The 21,507-nt window shown below is 35.9% G+C and overlaps 2 protein-coding genes across 2 annotated transcripts in view; one reads left to right on the forward strand and one right to left on the reverse strand.

Moving 5' to 3' along the window:
* Window positions 1-4,740: 4,740 nt before the first annotated feature.
* Window positions 4,741-18,942, forward strand: LOC110092718. Its single transcript, XM_020817377.2, has 5 exons — window positions 4,741-4,879; window positions 4,980-5,239; window positions 16,412-16,623; window positions 17,675-17,942; window positions 18,465-18,942. The coding sequence occupies exons 1-5, from the start codon at window positions 4,855-4,857 to the stop codon at window positions 18,753-18,755; spliced, it is 1,056 nt and encodes a 351-aa protein (XP_020673036.1). The 5' UTR covers window positions 4,741-4,854; the 3' UTR covers window positions 18,756-18,942.
* Window positions 18,711-21,507, reverse strand: part of LOC110092749 (protein unc-13 homolog) — a 71,663-nt gene continuing 68,866 nt past the window's right edge. Inside the window, 2 exon segments of the mRNA XM_028694158.1 lie at window positions 18,711-18,848; window positions 20,484-20,658. Coding sequence (XP_028549991.1) covers window positions 18,824-18,848; window positions 20,484-20,658 — 200 coding nt within the window. The 3' untranslated portion in view covers window positions 18,711-18,823.

The raw sequence follows: 21,507 nt of genomic DNA on the forward strand, positions 1-21,507 counted from the left end.
AACGGGCAGGCAGCATGGGTAACGGCTAAAGGCGGCGATGGCTGGTGATGGGGCGGCGGCGTAGGCATTGGAAATGACAGATAATGTATAATGTACTTGAAAATTTGATAAATTTAATAATTAACATAATAAATTGCTTAAATGAATGGTTATCAAGATTTCATTTCTTAGAAAATGTAAAATAAATAAAGTTTAGCATCAGATATTGAAATACAAAGTCTTCCATATATTTTCAAGACAGCTTGTTTAAAAAATTCCTGATTTTCTGTTCATAATCTAATTTTTTTTTCTCTCAAAGTTGATTTTCTGTTCATAAATAGGGTAATCTGCTAAGAAACTTTAAGGCTAAATGGAGAAATGAAGGAAGAAGAGAGCTGAAGTCAAAAAGCACAAAGAAAACATACTGATTCAATAAAGATTGTCAGATCTTGATATCTCCAAACCACTAATCAGGCTTCTGTTCTCATTTCAAAAGCGGCCAACTTATGCTGACCGATTATGTTCGAAGGAAGGGAAAGTCACATTCCATGCTTGCAGTGGGAGGACAAAAAAGACCCCAAAAATTAGTGGAAGATGTGTCACCGGGCATTAATTATTCTGTGCGAATGCTGAACGTCATCTAAAAACCAATCAGAATACGCCACGTCACTCTGTGCTCGATATTGTCGCTCGATACCGCTGATGTCGCGCATTCTGATTTGTCTCTGGACGGAGTTCTACGTCCAGTCTCAGCAGAGAACTTTTTTAGTTCTTGGTGTCACCTAATATTATAATTTCCTATAATGCAATATCTTTCTTCGGTGTCATTCTAGATGAGATTTTAATGTAATGTGACTTATTAATTAGCTATTTTATTAACTTAAATTTGAATAAAAAAATATTTTTACCTTCCAATGAAATTCCATGGAATTTGTACTTTTTTTTGTAACTTTCTAGATTTTCACACAAATAACAACTTATATATGGCTATATTTTCTAATTTTAAGGAAATGGTATACTTAAAAAAAAAGCTCAAAAATTTTTATTTCACATAAAACTTTAGTTAAGGAAGTTTTTTTTAATATGGATGAATGGTGTAAACAGATGGGCGGCTTATTTTTAGAGCGGTTCTTTGCGCCCTTGTGGGCTATGAGCTTCTTGTTTTTTCTCTAATTGTTTTGATGATCTTTTTGCTGACCGACATAGCTTTAGATGAAATAATAGTTTTTTTTTTGCTTTTGATTTATATATGTTATTTTTGGTGATTCAAATTTATTAAACATGGAAAAGTTTCTAATTTTAACTATGTTGTTGTTGCAGGCTAGAATATATACGGCGAATCGGTGATAGAGTTAGAATTTTTCACCTCAACATTGTACATATATTCAGCACACAAATAGGAAATTAAAAAAACACAAGAATTTTTATGTGGAAAATCCTGAAAAAGAGAAAAATCAAAGGGTCAGTATTTGAATATATTACAAATGATTGATCGGTCCTATTGAGGACGATCAGATTACAACAACCAACCGTTATATTGAAATATAGTGATGAGCGGAAATCGAATGAAAATCTGACGATGTTCTGTGGTCGGGCGGAAAACCAGTGACGCTCGGTGGTCGTGTGAAAATCCGACGTCAGTTGGCGGCCGATCAGAAGTCCGGTGTCAATCGGTGGCCGGGTGGAAGTCTTGCATCAGTCGGTAGTCGAGTAGAAGTGCTACGTCTGTCGGTGACCAGGCGGAAGTCCTGCATCAGTTGATGACCGGACAGAAGTCCGACAATAGTTGGTGGCCGAGTGGAAGTCCAGTGACAGTCGGTTATCGGGCAGAAGTCTGATGGTGGGCGAGGAGGATTGGTGGCAAGAGAACTCTAATTTCTCTCTCTTCCTTTTCTTCTTTGCTTGAGTCTCCTACCATGAGAAATTAAGGGTATATTTATAATTTCTGAGAGTGACATGATAAGTAAATATGTGAGATATCATGGGTAAGTTGTGAGTAATTTGAATTGACGGCTGATTTTGATCCTCTTGATTGTGGATCATTTACTGTGTAATTGAATGTGTTAATGATATCATAATTATACAATCTTGGGTTTGTTGGATTCGTCTTGTCGAGCTGCTTGATTCGACTATAAGCATGTCACGTTTATAAATCATTTGGTAATTCAATTTATGGTTTGAACTTTTCAAATGTGCTTCGGGTCTTTGATTTGGATCCATTTGGGCTCGAATTGAGTTGAATTTGATGTCTCTAGGTTCGTATTTTTGAGACGTTTAGTTCGACTATAAGTTTATTGAAATCGGAGTTCAGATGGTCATGATTTTAATTTCTAAAGTTTCCAACTTGATTTTGCATCGAGATTCGTGCCCGATGAAGATGATTTTTTTGATGATATATCCGGTCTATAGTATAGTTTTTTTCGAACAAATTTCTTACTGATTTATGAAACATTTTTTTAGTGTAATTTTTTTTTAATTTACTATAAGATTATTTCATAAAACAGTAAGAAGGTTATCCCACTTTAATTAATTTTGATCATGATAATATGCACATGCAACCTAATAAATGTTGTTTGGAATCAAAGTGTTATATTAATTTCAGTTGTTGTTGTCGTAGATGGCACATAAATATTGCTCTGTTCACATAGCTTCTTTTGTGGCAGTTTTTAGTTATCAATTTTTTTGCTAGTTTTAAAAAAAGTTAATAAAATCATAGCCTTCCCTTGATATGGCAAGTAGACCTTTCAATATTGGACCCGATCCGAATCCGACCCGAAATTTTTGGGTTTAGGGTTGATCGAACACGAAGCAGGTCGGGATCGGGTCATGAAAACCGATCCGTTTGAAAAATCGGGTCAGGATCAGGTTGACCCGGGAACCCGAGATCAACCTGAAATGACCCGGAATGCACACAAACCCGTCTATCCGGAATGACCCTGCCCGCGTCCCGGCTACCCCGCCTACCGGCGCCAGACTGCCCGGACGCGTCACATCGCATTGCGTCTCGAAGCCAGGTCGCATTACGTCCGAAGGCCATGTCGCGTCGCACAGGCGTTAGTAGTAGTCGCGTCCTACGTCAGTCACCGCCTCGCCGGCGTACGCGGCAGTTTCGTGTCGCGTCCTGCGTCCGGCATCCGCGTCCGACAGTTCCGCGCCGTGTCTACGTCCGTGCCCAGTAGTTCCGTGTCACCGGCGTCCCGAGGCCATGTCGCGTCCGCGGGTTTGGTCGGGTTGACCTGAACCCGATGCGGGTCGAGTTCGGGTCCATAAAATCGACTCATTTGCAAAACCTGGTTGGGTCGACCCGAACCCGAATAGTGCCGGGTTAATTTCGGGTTCGACCTGAACCCGACCCGTAACCCGAAATTGACACCCCTAATTGCAATGATGTTACGTCCTCATTTTGACTTTTTAATTTGTATTTTTTACTCTCTTCAACTTTATAGTTAAATTCCCTTTCTTTTGAAAAAAATTAGGGACAATCATACCCAATTCCATTAATAATGAAATGTTACAAGAGAATTACAACTTTTGTAAGAAAAATAGAACAAAAACTTACAAAAGTGCAAAGAAAAAGAAGTCTTAAGAAGAAACAAATAAACTAAATAAATACAATCCTATTAAAAAGCTCCCAGAAACTCCCCATAGAGAGCAGAACAACAAATAATCCAGAAACCAACACCAACAACAAACCGAGAAAAGCTCCACCAAACCTTTAAAGAAAAATTTCAATCACCCGCAGACAAGCAGAACCTAAACAGATCTTCCTCCAAACGAGAAAACAACAACCAAACCAAGATCCAACAACAAAAACTTGAAAAAAACTAGCTCAACCAATCCTCCACCAGTCCTGAACCAAAACAGAAAGAAAAAAAAAATCAAAAGATCCAAAAAGCAAGGACCCACTCCACATATTTTATATCTCTAGCTTTTGACAAATTTGTAATTTTATGTTTATTTAATAGAATTAAGTTAAGCTCTCGTCATTAAAAGGAAAAATAACGCACAATTATATGCTAAATTAAAAGTGGACCATTTCGACACGTTTAGTTAATTCTCTAATTAAATGGGATTTAAATAATTTTCTATGTAATTTTTCTTGGGACGGTGCGGGTCGCAGTCCCAACACAATGAAAAATTATTAGGTCCGGACACCGGACTTAACTCTACATCCGGACGTTAATAACATTTGGCCACGTGCTTTTACTCTTTATCACGCAGCCCGACGACCCGACCCAGACCGGAACCCAATATTGCTATGTTCGGGTATTACTATGTATTGCTCGGTATTACTAGGTATTGTTCGGTATTGCTAGGTATTACTTGATAATAACGAGAAATACCGCTCTGTCAAGATTAATACCCAGCAATACCGAGCAATACCGAATAATACCTAGCAAAATCGGGTATTGCTAAGTATTGCTCGATATTGCTAGGTATTAATCTTGACAGATTGATATTTCTTATTATTGCCGAGCAATACCGAGTAATACCGAGCAATACCTAGCAATACCCCTATATGCACAAATCAGCCAATACATAGCAATACCGGGTCCGGGTCGTCGGGCCGCACGGTAAAGAGTAAGAGCACATGACGGTGACATGTTATTGACGTCCGAATGTACAGATGTACGGACATAACAATTAACTATTAGCGTGAGACTTTTGATATACTGACGCAGGAAGTCCCTAGAAGCCCACTTGACCGAAAGCGGGAGCAGCAGTGGGGGCCACAAGAAAGCCAGCTAGTCAAAAATTAAGTTGGAGACCAACCCGGCCCAACCCAACCGCTGCACTTTATTATCACTCTCGCTTGCACTTTTACCCCCCATTTCCCCGCTCCCACTCCTTCGCCGGCGGTTCAAACAAATCGCCATGAAGCCTGCTCCGCGCCGATCAGGTCCGCAACATTGCGCCATCAATCTCTGTATCGCATTCTAGTAATCTGTGTTTTGGTATAATTTATGTGTTTTTTGACGTTGATCTGCGAAATGGGGCAGGGATCGAGAAGAAACTGTTGGTGGCGGCGGTGCTGGTGATTGGGCTGGGGAGTTGGTTTTACGCGGAAATTCAGCCTCAGCCGCCGCGGTTGTGTGGGTCGGAGGGTGGGCCTCCGGTGACGGCGAAGAGGATCCGGCTTCGGGATGGGCGGCATCTGGCGTACGAGGAGACGGGCGTGCCGAAGGAGAGGGCGAAGTTCAAGATTATTTTCTGCCATGGATTTGCGAGTTCCCGACTAGACGGGATCCGAGCCTCTCCTGTTAGTAAACTACTTCTACTTTGTTATTTCCCTCTCCGCTTGTTTACAGTCTTATTACGCTCTAGGAAATTTTAGTAGAAATTTGAAGTTTGTTCTAAACTTGCATGAGTTTTTATTCAGTCAGAAATCAGATTCATAACTTGAAAAGTTCAAACTAATGATTCTTAACTTAAAAAAAAAATAATTATAGAATTAATTTTGGGTCGATTCAAAGTGCGAATCGTCTTAAAATGTACATATATTCTGATTTATTTATTTAAAACTATGAATCTATAATGTTTTTGAGATTTTTTTTATTTTTTTCCAATTAAATTTATAAATATTTGTGTAAAAGTAATTATAATCATTCTTGTTGGATGGTGAATAATTGTAAGTTACTGCTGATTAATTTTTTATCACGAGTAGATTTCATACCATTTAAGTAGTTATTGTCAACTTTGATTTAATAGTAACTTGAGTTTGAGCTAAATTTGAATCAGACCGAATTTGAATATTTTAATTTTTTGCTAAATTTGACTATGTTGAACTTGTATAAGTTTCAGAAACTATGTATGCTGTAATGCAGAAGTGAAAGCAGAGGAAGAGTAGAAGATGACTGGCAGAAATGCTGTATTCATTTCCAATTCGAACTCATACACTGCTAACTACTGTAGAGTATTTTTTTAGAGAGAATTACAACTGTTGTATTCCCTGACAGTGACATTCCGGCTTGGATGGCTGAGATGCTGTTGGTTGTTATAGATAGATGATGGGGATTAGGTGAGCAAAAGTGGCTGCTTTAGAACAGCTTTTGGTGTATTGTAATTATTTTTAGTGATATTATCACCTTTCCTAAAGTTGATGGTGAGATCTTGGAGCGTCAACTTGTCCATTGTCATGAGAAAGCATTTATTGGATTGAGATTTTGTGAACATGTTTTTAATTGGAGCTTGAGTGGAAATGTTGTGACTATGATTTGGTTTGATTTGAGGAAGTCATGGTTAAAAAGGTAAGCAATCTCTATGTGTTTAGCCCTAGTGTGAGAGATAGGGTTTTTGGTGTGAGCAATGTCGGATATATTTTTATAGTAGTGTGATGGCCAAAGTTTAAAATTGCGCAATTAGATATTGAGAATTTTTTTGTTTATGAGGCTAGATATAAGCCTTAAGTCAATTTGAGACGTAGACTTTCAATAAACAAAAATTATGTAAAGCGAAAAAGAAGGTTAGAAGTAATTTTTTGTATAATAACCAAATAAGATATTAAAAGATGACATTATTAAAATCCTATTGATCTATGAAGTAAAAAATTGAATGAAACTAAAAATTGCATAAGATATAAAGCGGAGTGATAAATTTCGTGAAATAGAATTAAAATGCAAACATTATATTATGAATCAAGCTCAACTTCAACTTCAAGTTCAAGTAACAAAACAAGATAAATATAAGAATTGCATAAAAATATTATATGAATCAAGTTCAACTTCAAGTTTTTTTTCTAGTTCCCTACTCATCCACATTTAATTTCTAAAAAAATAGTAATAGTATGACAATTCAAAAGCCATTTGTGCTGCCATTATTGAGGGGATTTTTTAGTCATCATCACAACAAATTATTGCTCCCTTGCCTCATCACTTGTGTGTTCCAATATCTTACAATCTGCTTCATTGTCAGTTTCAATTATTTTTCTCTTTCTTAACATCAATATAAAGATGAGATTAATATTCCAATTTAAATAAACTTTAAAAATTTTAAATTCTTTTTTATATAAATTTTATTTTTAATTATTTATATATATAACTTGGAATTCATCCTTTGGTTCTATCATCATAAAAGAATTTAATGTTCAAATCTTTTTTCTATAATTCAAATGGTGTAACCTCCATTTCGTCATCCACAAAATACTCATCATCTGATGTTATATCGTCACAAAGCAAATAATTATTGATATATTTTAACCTTCTCTTCGTCAAGTTTCTATCATTTAGTCTCTTGTTATACATAGTGTACACAAAGGAATTCATCCTTAGGGTTGTTGCATGATTTATCTTTTATTTGTGGACTTAATTTGGCATTCTCCATTTGTGTTTGGTGTCTAGATGAAGAGCATGTTAATCTCAATACTTTAATATCAAAATGTTGTAGTTCTGGAGTGTCATCACCAAATTGAATTTACCATGCAAGTGAGATAAAGTTAATGAGTATAATACATATAATTAATCATTTTAATTGATAAAATTTTCTCCAATAAAAATAATCAAATTATCTGGAGATCACTATGAATCTATCTTTTGTCTGCTACAGTCCAAAGAAGCCCTCCTTATACGTAGAAGGTATCAATTGTATTTTAGCATTTTCTCTCTCAGATGAATCAACTATAAACTTATCTATGTAATATAGTATATCTCAATTTTGTCTTAGTATTTATTAACTAATTTTCATCATATTAAAACTGAGAATCCATATAGTAGCCTACTACATGCAAGTGGCGATGAAGTACTTTTCATCAACCTCAAACTTCTCATAACTACCCTCTTCCTCTTTTATGTTGTGGGCAATCAGCTCATTCATATCATCCATTTTATTATATATAAAACTTATTGCATACTTCTTCTCAACATCTACTCTCTTTAAAACTTGCACTGGTGGCCTAATTTTTTTAATAGCATAAAGTGCACTTTGTCAAAATTTATCATTCAAAATAATCTTCTTAATTTCTTTCCTTTGGGTTTTCTTGTCCAAGCATAACTCAACTATTGTGTTGAAGTGAACATAGTCATCCAAGGTTGTCTCACCTCCAACATACTATGCAATGTCAAATAAGTAGTATCAAATTTTGTTGTAGCATACCTACTCAGTATTGCTTTATTTGAAAACTTTCTCATATGTGCCAAAACTAAGAATGATCATATATAAATTTGTTTATCTTTTTTTCCTTAGTGTATTCTTATGTTGTGGCAACACCTTAAGTTTTTCAAAGATCAGGTTTATATAATGTGCGACACATGATGTCCAATATAAGTGCTTTCTCTACTCCATAAATTTTGCAGCCATTGCCCTATAAGCACTGCATTATTTGCCACCACTTGAGCCACCAAGTGCTCCTCAATCTCATCAACAATACCATTAAGTATTCCACAAAGAAATTCAACATATTTATAAAGCTTCTCTTATTTATATTTGACTTTCCATTAGATATTATAGTTAACCTTTTATGGCTCTAGGTCCTCTTGATTTTCTCAATGCATTTATTAGTATTTGCCAGCTCTTCCTTCAAAATCCATGCCTTCAAATCAACATGGATGGGGGTTTCAATCTTCGCCTATAGGCTCCAATGGAATGAATCATATTGTAGTAAGCAGTGGATGTTGCAATATTAAATGAGATATCATTCTCATCAAAATTTGTCTATATACATGCATATTTGTGTCTGTGCTACCTACTAGTCTTTGGGACAACTTTTGTGATGTAGAAAGTCTATCTCGTTGTCTATCCTCCACGAGGATCTTCATGTAGTAATCCATAGACCGCTATATGACATAGGTTGCTATGATGAAGATGATGAGTCCTGACCACTATGCTCATTCGCATAGTATTGAGTCCTTATCAACTCTGTCATCAAACCGTCACTATGAATTATGCTTTGAAATTGTTGGCTTATAAATAATGCTTTGATTTCTTCCTTCACCGTATTAGACACTTTGGTACCTGGTGCCATGTTCTTATAGGATCCAAATAGGTGCTTTTTCGTCCTACTTACATCAGCCTTTGCCACTTTCTAACAATAATTATATTTAAAGTAAACATATGTCATGCAACATGAGGAGAGATTATAGTAGGAGATGATGAATAGTTGCTATTATAAAGGACGGAGAAGAACCAAATTTGGGTATCACATTGGCAGGCTGTGAAGAGTATCTTGAGGTAGCTAAAGGGTACAGTTGATGTAGTCTTGGTGTTCGAGAAAGGCAGCCATCTATTGCTGAGTTATATATAGGCTACACTTATTCAAACTATGTTGGTGACATTGATAGGTAAGGTCTACGAGAAGGTAGTTATTCACATTGGCAGGAGGTCGAGTTAGTTGGAGATTAGGACTTCAATCTACTGTTGCTTTGTTTACTATTGAGGTTGAGTGCATGGTAATGGCAGAGGCGATGGAGGAGGCAATATGGATGCAGGATCTACTGGATGATTTGGAAGTTGACCACAAGTCTCTAACAATGTTTTGTGATAATCAAAGTGTTATATGTTTAGCCACAAATCGAGTCTTTTATACTCGTACCAAGCAGATTGATGTGTGGTATCATTTTATTCAAGACTTGATTATTGAAAGCAATGTACAGTTGAAAAAGATAGACACCAAGGAGAATCCAACATACATGCTCACAAAGGTACTAGTTTGGAAGTTCACCGACTGCAAGAGTTTGATGAACATTATAACTCATGACTGATTGTCCACACTATGAAGAACTGTGCTCAGCTTGATCACTTGAGAGGGAGGTATGTAGGCAACCATCTGAGTGCAATTGTTCTGATGTTGAAGCCTGGTTTATCATCTTCCATTTTCTGAAGTGAAAGATGAGGAGAAAACTGTTAATTTGGAATTATTTTTAAAATCAAATCAGTTTTTTTTGGAAAGCTTTGATATTCATTTAATGTATTAATTAGAGAATTGATTATGTCTCTAAATAGTTGATTTGATTAGGATTTAATTGATGCATATATTAGGAAGTTTTTTCTATTTTGTTTCCTTAAATCTCTATAAATTGAGATTTAAGGGTTGCATGACAGTAAGAGAGAAAGCTTGAGAGCTATTGTAATTCACTATTTTTCTCCAATATATTGAAATCACTCTCTCCTCGTGGACGTAGGCATCTTCGTCGAACCACATAAATTGTTGTGTTTTGCGATTGCTTGTGCTTGATTCTGGTTTGTTTTCCATTGTTTGCACAACACTTACATTGGGGAAGCTTCAAGCCGAACTTGTCAAAACGAGAACAAATTGCATTCGCGAGTACTTCTCAGTTCTCATGCACATCAACCAAGAAAATCCCCAAAATCGCCCATGATGGTTGCAAAAATTGATCATTTAGAGCACCATTCTCGTCTTTAAACTACATTCTACGCTCTAAAAAAGAAGGGAACAAAACTTTGGAAAGAGAATAGACACTTGCTATAAGAAGATGAAGGATTGCTTCTCAAATGAGCCATCAAAGACGGTTGATCTTTTGATGGAATTAATGTGAAATACCCACAATCTCTGATCTTTGTTTGAACTAGAACTGAATATTACCCTTTACATTGTTGATCTTTGATTCAAATATAGCTCCACTCCCCATCGTTGATCTTTGATCATACCTCATGGAGAGATTTTCTTGCTCACCGGTCACTGTCAGGCCCATGCTTGATGGTGGCCCTTGAGCTATAGTTGGAAATTAAGAGGTCAACACAATTGGTTGTTGGCTTTGGCATTCTTGGCAAGATTAGAATTTCGCTCCAACCATTGGTGATGAAATTAGCTTGACTATCATCGTTGAAGTCACGGGAAAGCATAAAACAAGCATTGTAGCGTCTCTGTTTCTTGTGGGGACTTGCATTATTGTCCGATGGGTAAAGAGAGGAAGAAGAAGTAGATGTACTACTGGTCCCGTTCTTGAGCCAGCAGAAATTTTCAACCTATGCTACATGGTCCCATTCCCTTTAACTGATGGATATACCATGTTCTTTTTTTTGGGAAAAAATATATACCATGTTCTTATGTGAAATGACTTTGGTGATGATGTGATGGGGCATTGAGACGTGAATGAGAGAAGTAGACTGTGGGATGTGACAAAGGTTGGTTGGCGTGAGTGCTGTTACATTAGATATTTTTAATAGTAAACATAGATGACAAAGTCACCTAGAAAAGGAAAAAAATGAACTATTGTGGCGAAGTCTACTATAAAGGGTGAATAAAATCCTATGGCTTATTCAACATGTGACTGATGTGTGCTAAAACTCCTAGAAGAATTTAATTTTTTTCTTAACTCAAGCCATGAATTAGATTATTACAACAATTTTACTTCTTCTATACTAAGCATATTGAAGTTAATTGATATTTCATTATGTTATGCCGGTCCAGCATGGACCGGCTCAACCTGGACCGGCCCAGTCGGTCCGGGTTTTCTCCAGGCGGAGACAGGCCAGGGATTTTCATCTTGGATCTTTTTGTTTTTGGTGAGAGACACTTGGAAATCCAAGGGGTTCCTATCACATTCATATGTTGTACTTTCTAAGAATTTTGTTACTCTTAATGTTTCATTCATATGTTGTACTTTCTAACAAATTAGGAGAATTTATATTAGTAAAGCATTTTTGTCAAGGAAATATACATTTACTCCCTCATTATTGTGTTTAGTCTCCTTATTTATTTTCTGTTATATCTATCATGCATGTCTATAAATAAGCATCTTTTTTCAGTAAGTAATAAATTACTAAATTTTCAATCTACAACAAAAATAATAACAAGTATTTATCCCACTCTGTGGGGTCAGAAACATAAATTATTTTTCTCCATTATGTCCTAATAAGAGTTAGTCTGTTAAATCTAATAAAAAAAATGTCACAATAGCTTCCAATCTACTGCTGAATCATGTTTCATGCAGCTCCTGAACATAAGACTGGATTTGATGATGATAACAACGAGGAAATTAAGTTTTATTCACTTATCTGAATTTTATGATATTGAACTCTTCCCTTATTCCCATTAATTTGATATACGGATGCCCCAAAATAGGTGACATTATTACTATAGTCAAATGCTCATTGAGGTATGCATGCGATTTACCTATAAATTTATATGTATCAGTGTAAAATTGTAAACATAATATTATATTAAATATTTTGTGCACATTAATGCACTATATAATACACAGGCTAAATACAAACTTTACTGATTTTTTCTCATGTAATATTTTCCCAAATAAGTGGGACAAAGGCTTGATGTTGTTGTTGTTGTTGTAATATTTCCCCAAATAAGATCCAAAGAGAACCAGAAAGATGGGTGAACAACACCTTGCACAGCAAAAGATGGCCCGATTGTAAGGGTTTGCTTCAGGACCATGCAGAAAGGTAGAATTCAACTTTCAGTAAAACCAAGAAGCTCAGATAAGGTTTTTGAACCTGTAAGGCTTTGGAACCGTAAACAGTTAGTGAAATGTAAGAGAGACACCATCTTTTGCATTCCAAATTTTGACTTTGGGATCTGCTATAGAAATTTGAGGGTAACAAAATATTTTCTTACAACAACAACAACAACAACATCAAGCCTTTGTCCCATTATGTGGGGTCCGCTACATGAATCCTTTTTCTCCATTGTGTCATGTTAAAAGGCAAATTCTCATTTGAATCTAATAAAAAAAAATCTTTTCTAATATTTTCTAACCAAGTCTTTTTAGGTATATCTATACCTTTCTTAATATAAGTCAAATCTAGTACCTCTAATTTCCTAACAGGTCATCGGAAGGCCGTCGTTTTATGTGAACAAACCATCTAAAACGACTCTCTCTAATCTTATCTTCCAGTGGAGCTACTCCAACCTTTTCACACATATGCTCATTTCGTATTAATAAATTTATGTAATACTCATAAACAACTAAAAACTTTATCTTGGTTTATAATATTATTGTTGAAAATATTTTCTTCATATTCATCCATTCTACATCTTTTTAAAATAAATCCTATCCTATCATAAAAGTTATGATACTACCACTTCATTCTCCTACACCCTTCTTTCATGCATAGCATGCCAAATCAAAATTTATGCTGAAAATATATGATTATGTGGTTATAAGAAGCGTTGCTTTATTGATGAGTATATTGTTATGGAAGTAGGGATCTAGGAGTTACGGAGATTAGTGGGGATGAGAATGTTTATATTGAACTCCCATCATAGTATCACGCATACATCCAAAAACCCAAACTCTGGTATTTCTAATTTAGGATGCTTTTTGTGTTATTTGTTTTCAAAATTACTTTTGAAATGGTCAGAAAGATTGGATTTGTTTTTTTTTTTTTTATGTAAGTAGGAGGATCTAGATATATAGCATTATTGATAGATCTATGAGAAATATCTGGCTTTGAGAAAGGAGAATATTCGCCATTACAAATATTGCTGTCTGTCACTGTACTTAACAAACATCGTCCTGAATTTCTCTACTATCTATAGTACTAATAAAAAAAAACCTTTGGAAATCCAGCAAGAGAAATCACTAGTAATTATTTACTTTAAATCTATACCTTCAATTAAACTTACCTGTAAATATAGCAAACATTTAATTTTTTAGTACTGATATATCATCAAAAAATTATCTTGATCGGGCGTGAATCTCGAGAAAATTTTTAGTGGGAAATTTTTTAAATTAAATTTGGGACCATCCGAACTTCGATTTCAGCAAACTTTAGTCTAGCTAAACATCTCGAAAAAACGAACCCAACTACATCAAATTCGATCCAATCGGAGGCCAAATGGGTCCAAATCGAGGGCCCAAAGCATGTTTGGAAGCTTCAAAGCATAAATTGGATGATCAAATGATATTCAAATATCGCATGTTTATAGTCGAATCGAGAGACTTGATGATATGAATTTAACGAGCTCAAGATCATCGAATTCTGGCATCATTAAGGCACTCAAATACTCGATAAATGGTTAATAATCTAGAGAATCGATATCGGCCATCCATTCAAAATACTCCCAACATGCCCTTGATCTTCTCCCTATTTAATGGTTATGTCACTCCTAAAAAATTATAAACATGCCCCTAATTCTTCACTAAATGGGGATCAAACAAGGAGGGAGAGAGAAAGAAGAGGAAGAATGAAGAGAAATTTGGGATCTCTCTTGCCACAAAGCTTCTCCTAGACCACCACTTGGCCACCAATCATCGTTGGATTTTTGCCCGGCCACCAACTCTCGCCTGACCACCGACCGTCATTCGACTTTTTCTTTGACATCAATGTTGCTTGCCGACTATGGTCTTTCCGATCTCCGTCGTCCAACTACGATATTTCTGACCTCAGTTACCCGACTATGATCCTTCCGGTCACCGTCGTCCGACTATGGTCTTTCCAACCTTCGTCGCCCATGTACTACGGTCCTTCTGACATCCGTTGCCTGCCGACTATGTTCCTTCCGATAACCATCACCCACCGACTACATTCCTTCTGACAACCATCTCTCGACTACGTTCCTTCAAACCACCGTTACCCGCTACGATCTTTCAGACTTTCATCACCTGTTAACTACGGTCCTTCCGACTATTGTCGCCCGACTAAGGTCTTCCTGACCTCCATCACCCGCCAACTACGGTCCTTCCAACCACTGTCGTTTGACTATGTTCCTTCCGACCACCGTCGTTAGCCAACTACGGTCCTTACAACCACCGTCACCTGACTACAGTCCTTCTGACCTTCGTCGTCTGTCGACTACGATCCTTTTAACCACCAGAGGTTTGAGAAGAAAAGCTTGTTTTATTATATAATTTCTCCTTTTTTTATAGATCTATACAAGATACCTTAATAAGTTAATATGGAAACAAGTAATTACAAAATAATTTTAATATAATCCTTCTTAAATCAGGAGCTTGAATATGGAAAGAGTTCTAGCGTGAGTTCTACGTTCCCGGATTGAGCACTGTAGCAGTTGGTTTGGTTTGCTTTTGAAATGTTGGATTTTGACACTACCTCCATCGCCAGACTACGATCCTTCCGACCACAGTCGTCTGACTATGGTCTTTTCAACCTTCGTTGCCCGCTTACTATAATCTTCTGACCTCCATTGCCCTCCTACTATGGTCCTTTTGACCTCCGCTGCCCGTCGACTACGGTTGTTCCGATCATCGTCACCCGAATATGGCCCTTCCGACCACCGTAACCCAACTACGATCTTTTCGACCTCCATCACCCGCCAACTACGGTAGTTCCGACCGTCGTCGCTTTACTAAGGTCTTTCTGACCTCCATCATCCGTCAACTATGGTCCTTCCGACCACCATCGTCCGCCGACTACGATTTTTCCTACCACCATCACCTGACTACGATCCTTCTAACCTCAATCGCCCGTCGACTACGGTCATTCCGACCACTGTCACTTGACTAAGATTCTTCTAACCCCCGTCGCCCGTCGACTACGATCCTTCCGACCACCGTCATCCGTCGACTATAGTCCCTCCGACTAATCTCGCCCGTCGACTATGATCCTACCAACCAAATGAATATGTCAACATTCATTCTTTTAACTCCCACAATGCAATGCACTCTATATGATGTATATTTGTTACATCAAGCCAAGCCCATCCCCCCAAGGAATGGCCTCATATGTAATCAACTGCAAACACTAGTGGATTCATTTAAACTGAGCAAAGCCCCATAATTTTTCTCCATTTTCAGAGGTTTCTATGCAAAAACTCTGGTGTCTCATATAAACACTACATACCTCAATCTTTCATCAATTTTTGTGTTGAATTTTTGTACAAAACTAAAATGTTTAAATTTATATTTCTCTACCGACCGTCACGAGTTGTTTAGGACACAAGTACCGTATGCCACTGCCCCGTTTATTTTTCAAAAGCTTTTCCAAGCATATGCAGCATTTGAAATTGAATCGTTGAATTCCTTCACTTGTGCAATGAGCTAAACGGTACCGCCAAATTACTGAAAACATTCAATTCTTATTGCTACTCCTGATTCGAATGAAAGAATCCTGCAAGATCGACTATTTCGACCTTTTTAAAATCGTTTAAAGTACGTATACTCATGTATACTTTACCTAAAATAGTATTCTAAGTTAAAAGGATATAAATATCACTTTGAAGGTGCGTTCCCTGAAGTATTCTTTTTCAGATATTTGATTTTAATATTTAAAATAACAATAATGTCCGAGTGAATGTTCCTTGGACAGAATTCATAAAGATTTCCTCATAGAAATTTCTATAAAACGGTACATTTCACCGTTCAATTTTATTTAAAGATTTTTATATTCATAAATCTCTATTATCGATAAAGCCTCAATGTCCAAATACAGAGATCTTAAAATACAGAGTAGAATGATGGTGTTTTTATGAGGAATTTCTCATATGATTTCTAACTAAGTTGGTTCGTTGGTACCAAGTTAAACTACAGTACTTTACTAGATATGTTTTTTATATTGGGTGCAGGAAATAATGGAAGAACTTGGAGTTTATTTGGTGAGCTATGACCGCGCTGGCTATAGCGAGAGCGACCCAAACCCTAAACGGTCGCTGAGAAGTGAGGCCTCAGACATTGAAGAGCTTGCAGATGCCCTCAACCTGGGCTCCAGATTTTACCTCATGGGCTACTCCCTCGGAGGCCATGCTGTTTGGGCTTCTATCAAGTACATCCCTGGAAGGTGCGTTTTATTCTGTTTTGATTCTTCCATCTCAATCTGATATAAAATTAAGTTTAGGGTTTACTTGTTCAACTTGTTGTGTTAGTTGAATTATCATGAGAAAAAGCTCAAAAGTCTTCAACTATTCATATGCTGTTAATTTAGTCATTTTTCTTCAATTTAATCTTCTGATTATACAAAATTGATCCCAAAATAACCCCTGCTAAAAATTGACAAAAGTGAGATATTAAACTAGCCTCCTAGAAATCTTTTTGGATCAATTTTGTATAGTTGAATGACTAAATTAAAGAGATATAATACTCTTAGGAATAAACTAGCCGCATACAAATGTTCTTGAGATTATTTTGAATTTTGTCTCTCAAATTTATTAACAAGCTAAAAAAATCTATTTATATTAAGCTTGTTTCTTATTTAGCCAGATATTGACAATAAGTTCTATTAAAAGGTCTATAATTTTTTATTGATGATTTTGATTTAAAGAGAAATAAATATGATTACATCTCTTAAGCATGTTATAACATCAAGTCTAGTTGTGCATGATTTTTATCCTATATTTGAATTTTTGTACTAGTAAAATAGTAATGTTGTCTATATAAGTTCTATGCATAAAAATATGCATTATGTAGAAATATGACAAGATTTCGTATGATGATACTTGGCTCATTATATTAATCAGCAACCACTAATTTCTTTTTTTGGGAACATGGTATCCACCCGCTATCATCCCCGAAAGGGAGCTTGCCAGCGTGACTAATTCTCGACTGACCTCGAAGAAGTACCCACCCCAGAAATCTCCTAGCCCGCACTTGATTGGGCCTCACTGAAGAGGCGCTGCCGCTCGAGGGGAATCAAGCACGGGTTGGGGGGCATAATTTTGAGATTGAAGTCATAACTGCTCAATAACTTCGCTATTAGATGACACAAGTTTGACTAATAAATCTACAATTATTATATTTAATACTTAGCTATCAATTTATTATGTCATTATCTTGAAATTTGAATTCAAATATAATTAATACAATAATTCCCACTTGTTGATCTGAATTTGTAGGCTTGCCGGAGCTGCGCTTCTTGCTCCGGTGATAAACTACTGGTGGCCAGGCTTCCCGAAGAACCTAACTGAGGAGGTTTACAATAAGCAGGCTTTAGGAGACCAATGGGCGCTCAGAATATCACACCATGCTCCATGGCTGCTTCACTGGTGGATGAAGCAGTCATGGTTGCCCACATCAACTGTTGTCAAGGCCACAACCCACCTTCCTAACCGCCTCGATGAGCAGGTCCGAGAGTGGGCTGCCTCAAATGGAATGCTAGAGAAGGTCCTCTCTACCTGATCACTTTCTTCCATTCATTTTATAGGGAAAATTATTAGGTCAGGACATCGGACGTAGAGATACGTCCTACGTCCGGTGTTCAATAAAATATTGACATGTGGAATGTGTACATGTCTGCGGAATTTTAAGTCAAGCGCGCTAAAAGCGCATGTAAAGTGCAGGTAAAGCTCAGTCAAAGCGGAGTCAAAAAGTGCAGTCAAAGAACGCAGTCAAAACACAGTCCACGTGTCCGGACCTAATAATTTTCCATTTTATAGATATGATCTAGATGACGATCAACTAAGAGGTCTTGAATTCGAGTAGGCTTCGTTTGGAACAGCTTTCTTTTTGCTTCTTAAAGCAATTTTTTAGTAGGAAAAAATAATTTTTGTACTGAAAAGCTGCTTTAAGAAGCGGTAAAAAAGCCATCCGGGCATAAATGTCCAAAAAAAAATAAAAAAATTAATTGAACACATCAATGCATGTTCAACATATATTGGCCTGATATGGTGATATGTGGGCTTGCAGAGGAAGAAACTGGCAACACAGCAAGGTATTGAGGAGTCTTATTACAGGGACATGAAGGTAATGTTCGGCAAGTGGGAGTTTGATCCTATGGAACTCCACAAACCACCTTTTAACGTACATTTATGGCAAGGCGATGAAGACGGGCTTGTGCCCGTTACTCTGCAGCGATATGTATGTCGTCGTCTTGACTGGATTGAGTACCATGAGCTCTCCATGACTGGCCATTACCTTTCTGCTGTGCCTGGCTTCGGTGATCTTCTTCTCAAGACGTTTCTGGTTAGCTCTCTTTAGCTTGAAACAGTAATACTTCTTGCTGGCATTCATGCATGTATCATTTTATAGCTATTTATGTACGCCGCTTATTGAGGCTCCCCATGCAGATTACTGCAAAGTTCCATGCATATTTTATATTAGAACTCTGTATCTTAATATTTATATACATATATGTTATTGCAATTATTAACCTTTTAGGTTAAAATAGTGTGAATGTGGTTAAAATCTATGGAAACCTTGTACAATGTATGGTTTTAAACATTAATTAAGTGCAATGCCGTATTTTGTGCATTATTAACATTGAAAATAGAAAAGATGACATTCTTGCAAATTTTTAATATTTTAGCTTGAAAGTTACATAGAAAACAAAGGTTAACTTAGAAATCTTGTTCATAGTTTGAAAGAAGGGGAGATAATTGATGGATCATTGGAAGAATCAGACTTCAAAGATAAACATCAAATTTCAAAAGCTTCAAAGAGAATAATTTTTCATTAATGATTTTTCTTTCTTACAATAGCTTATATCTATAATAGAAGATTCTAGAAAATCTACACCTAAGCTAACAAATAATAAATTATTCCTTGGATGTACTATAATTAGGATGTTTCTACATCAGTTTAACTGAGAATCTTGTTCGTAGTTTGAAAGAAGGGTCTATTAGGTATTAGGAAAGAGATTGTTTGGAGTTATTGGGATAGTATTTTAGGTTGTTTCATGTTTAATAATTTTGTTTTAAACATTTGAGTCCTTAAGTTAAACTCTTGCATTTTACATATGCAAATTCCAAATTCAAGACTTGTTAATTAACAACCAAAACTCTAAACTAACAGATTAAGATGAGTTACGTCACATGTTTATTATAAATATTGCTTTTAAAGGTTGTCCCATTAATGGAGATGAAAATGACCTACAAATAAGGATCTATGATGCACCGGCATTTCTCCTATGCAGTGTCCAATAAGTATCCAACACGACATGCATCCGACACTTTGACACGTGTCGAACACGCCAAAATTATGTCCGATTAAAAACTATTAAATACAAATTAGGCACGCATTGCCAACACACATATCCTAATTATTTTATAATTTTTTTAAAATATAATTTCTTGTAGTTAAAATTTTTACTTATTAAAATATAAAAATTTTTACATGACTCTCAACAAAAGTATCATCTCTTTATCTTGATGACTGATGCATCAATGCTCATCTCTCACCATCTTAATATTAATTATTTTAAACATAAATTTTAATTAAATGACTTATTATTTTTTAAATTAAACTTATTCAATTTTATACACTATTTTTTAAATATAAAAATTATAATACCATGTCCAACCCGTGTCCATGTCGTATCTGTGTCGCCGTGTCCGTATCTGTGCATCATAGACAAGGATTGATAGATTGAATATGCTAAAATTTTGGAAAAAAATAGCTAACAGTAACCACAAAAAAAAATCGAAGTCATATATTTACGAAAGCTAAGAATTAATCACAGTTACAATCTCACAGAAAAAAAAATTGACAATCATGACCACAATTTACAATATCTTTTTTTTTTTTTTTTACTTTTTTTTCCATCTCCAATTTTCAGCATATTTAATTTGTTCGGTTTAATTATAATAATAATTACGTGCGCCTTCGCTGGTGGAGGTAATGGCATCTTCGAAAGAAGAAAACTCAAACGATCACCACTTGACATTGTTCTGTACAACAAAAATACTGGAAAATAGAACATTTGGTCACCACTGTGTCTGCCTGATTTCAGAAGTAGCCTCCTGAATTTTTTTCTTCATAATCCTGAAACTTCTCTGCCCAGTTTCTGCCCACCCATTTGAAGCACCGTTTCCTTTGAGAATTTCTGATAGAAAAGGTGATTTTAGTGTTTGTTCCTTCTCACGTCCATAAGTTTCCTCGTAGTCTGCCATTAATTAAGATTATGAGTCAGTCAAACATCTTGGATAAAAAAAAAAAAGGAATTATTTTTTATAAGTTTATTTTATTTTTATTTTAGTTTTGTTCTTACATCCAATAAGATCATAAGCGGTGAGAACAACAACAACATCAAGCCTTTATCCTGATTTTAGTGTTTGTTCCTTCTCACGTCCATAAGTTTCCTCGTAGTCTGCCATTAATTAAGATTATGAGTCAGTCAAACATCTTGGATAAAAAAAAAAGAAATTATTTTTTATAAGTTTATTTTATTTTTATTTTAGTTTTGTTCTTACATCCAATAAGATCATAAGTGGTGAGAGTTGGGGATTAATAAAAAAAATTGTTCAGGAAAATGTAAAAAGACCTCAAAGTTATTTTTGGTATTTTTAATTTGTTTTAAAAAACAAAGAAAATTGTGCAAGAAGACATTTTTTTATTTCTAAATTGCTACAGTTACTTGAAAATACTGCATCAAGAAACATTGCAAATCGTGTAACATTTTCTGCACTAAAGAGGAACAATAGGTAGCAATATATGTCAGCCTGCTTAGTGTTTCAGATGGGTTCCATATGTAACTACTAAGTATAATAAATTGCAACCCAAAATATGCTTAGTGTGGCGTAGACTTCACTATGAGAACTGAATTAACGAATATAAGGCCCTTATTAACGGAGAATTAATGAGGTTCTAATCTCTCTATAAATAATAAAAATGGTAAATTAGATATTGGTCCATGAGTTGTAAGTGGCACTTCACCTTAGATCACACTGTTCTAAAAACTCTGCATTTATATCCCAAAATTAAGAGAAGTTTCATATTTGCTGTCCATACCATA

Source organism: Dendrobium catenatum, unplaced genomic scaffold (assembly GCF_001605985.2).
Source record: "Dendrobium catenatum unplaced genomic scaffold, ASM160598v2 fragScaff_scaffold_412, whole genome shotgun sequence".
Taxonomy (NCBI): domain Eukaryota; kingdom Viridiplantae; phylum Streptophyta; class Magnoliopsida; order Asparagales; family Orchidaceae; genus Dendrobium; species Dendrobium catenatum.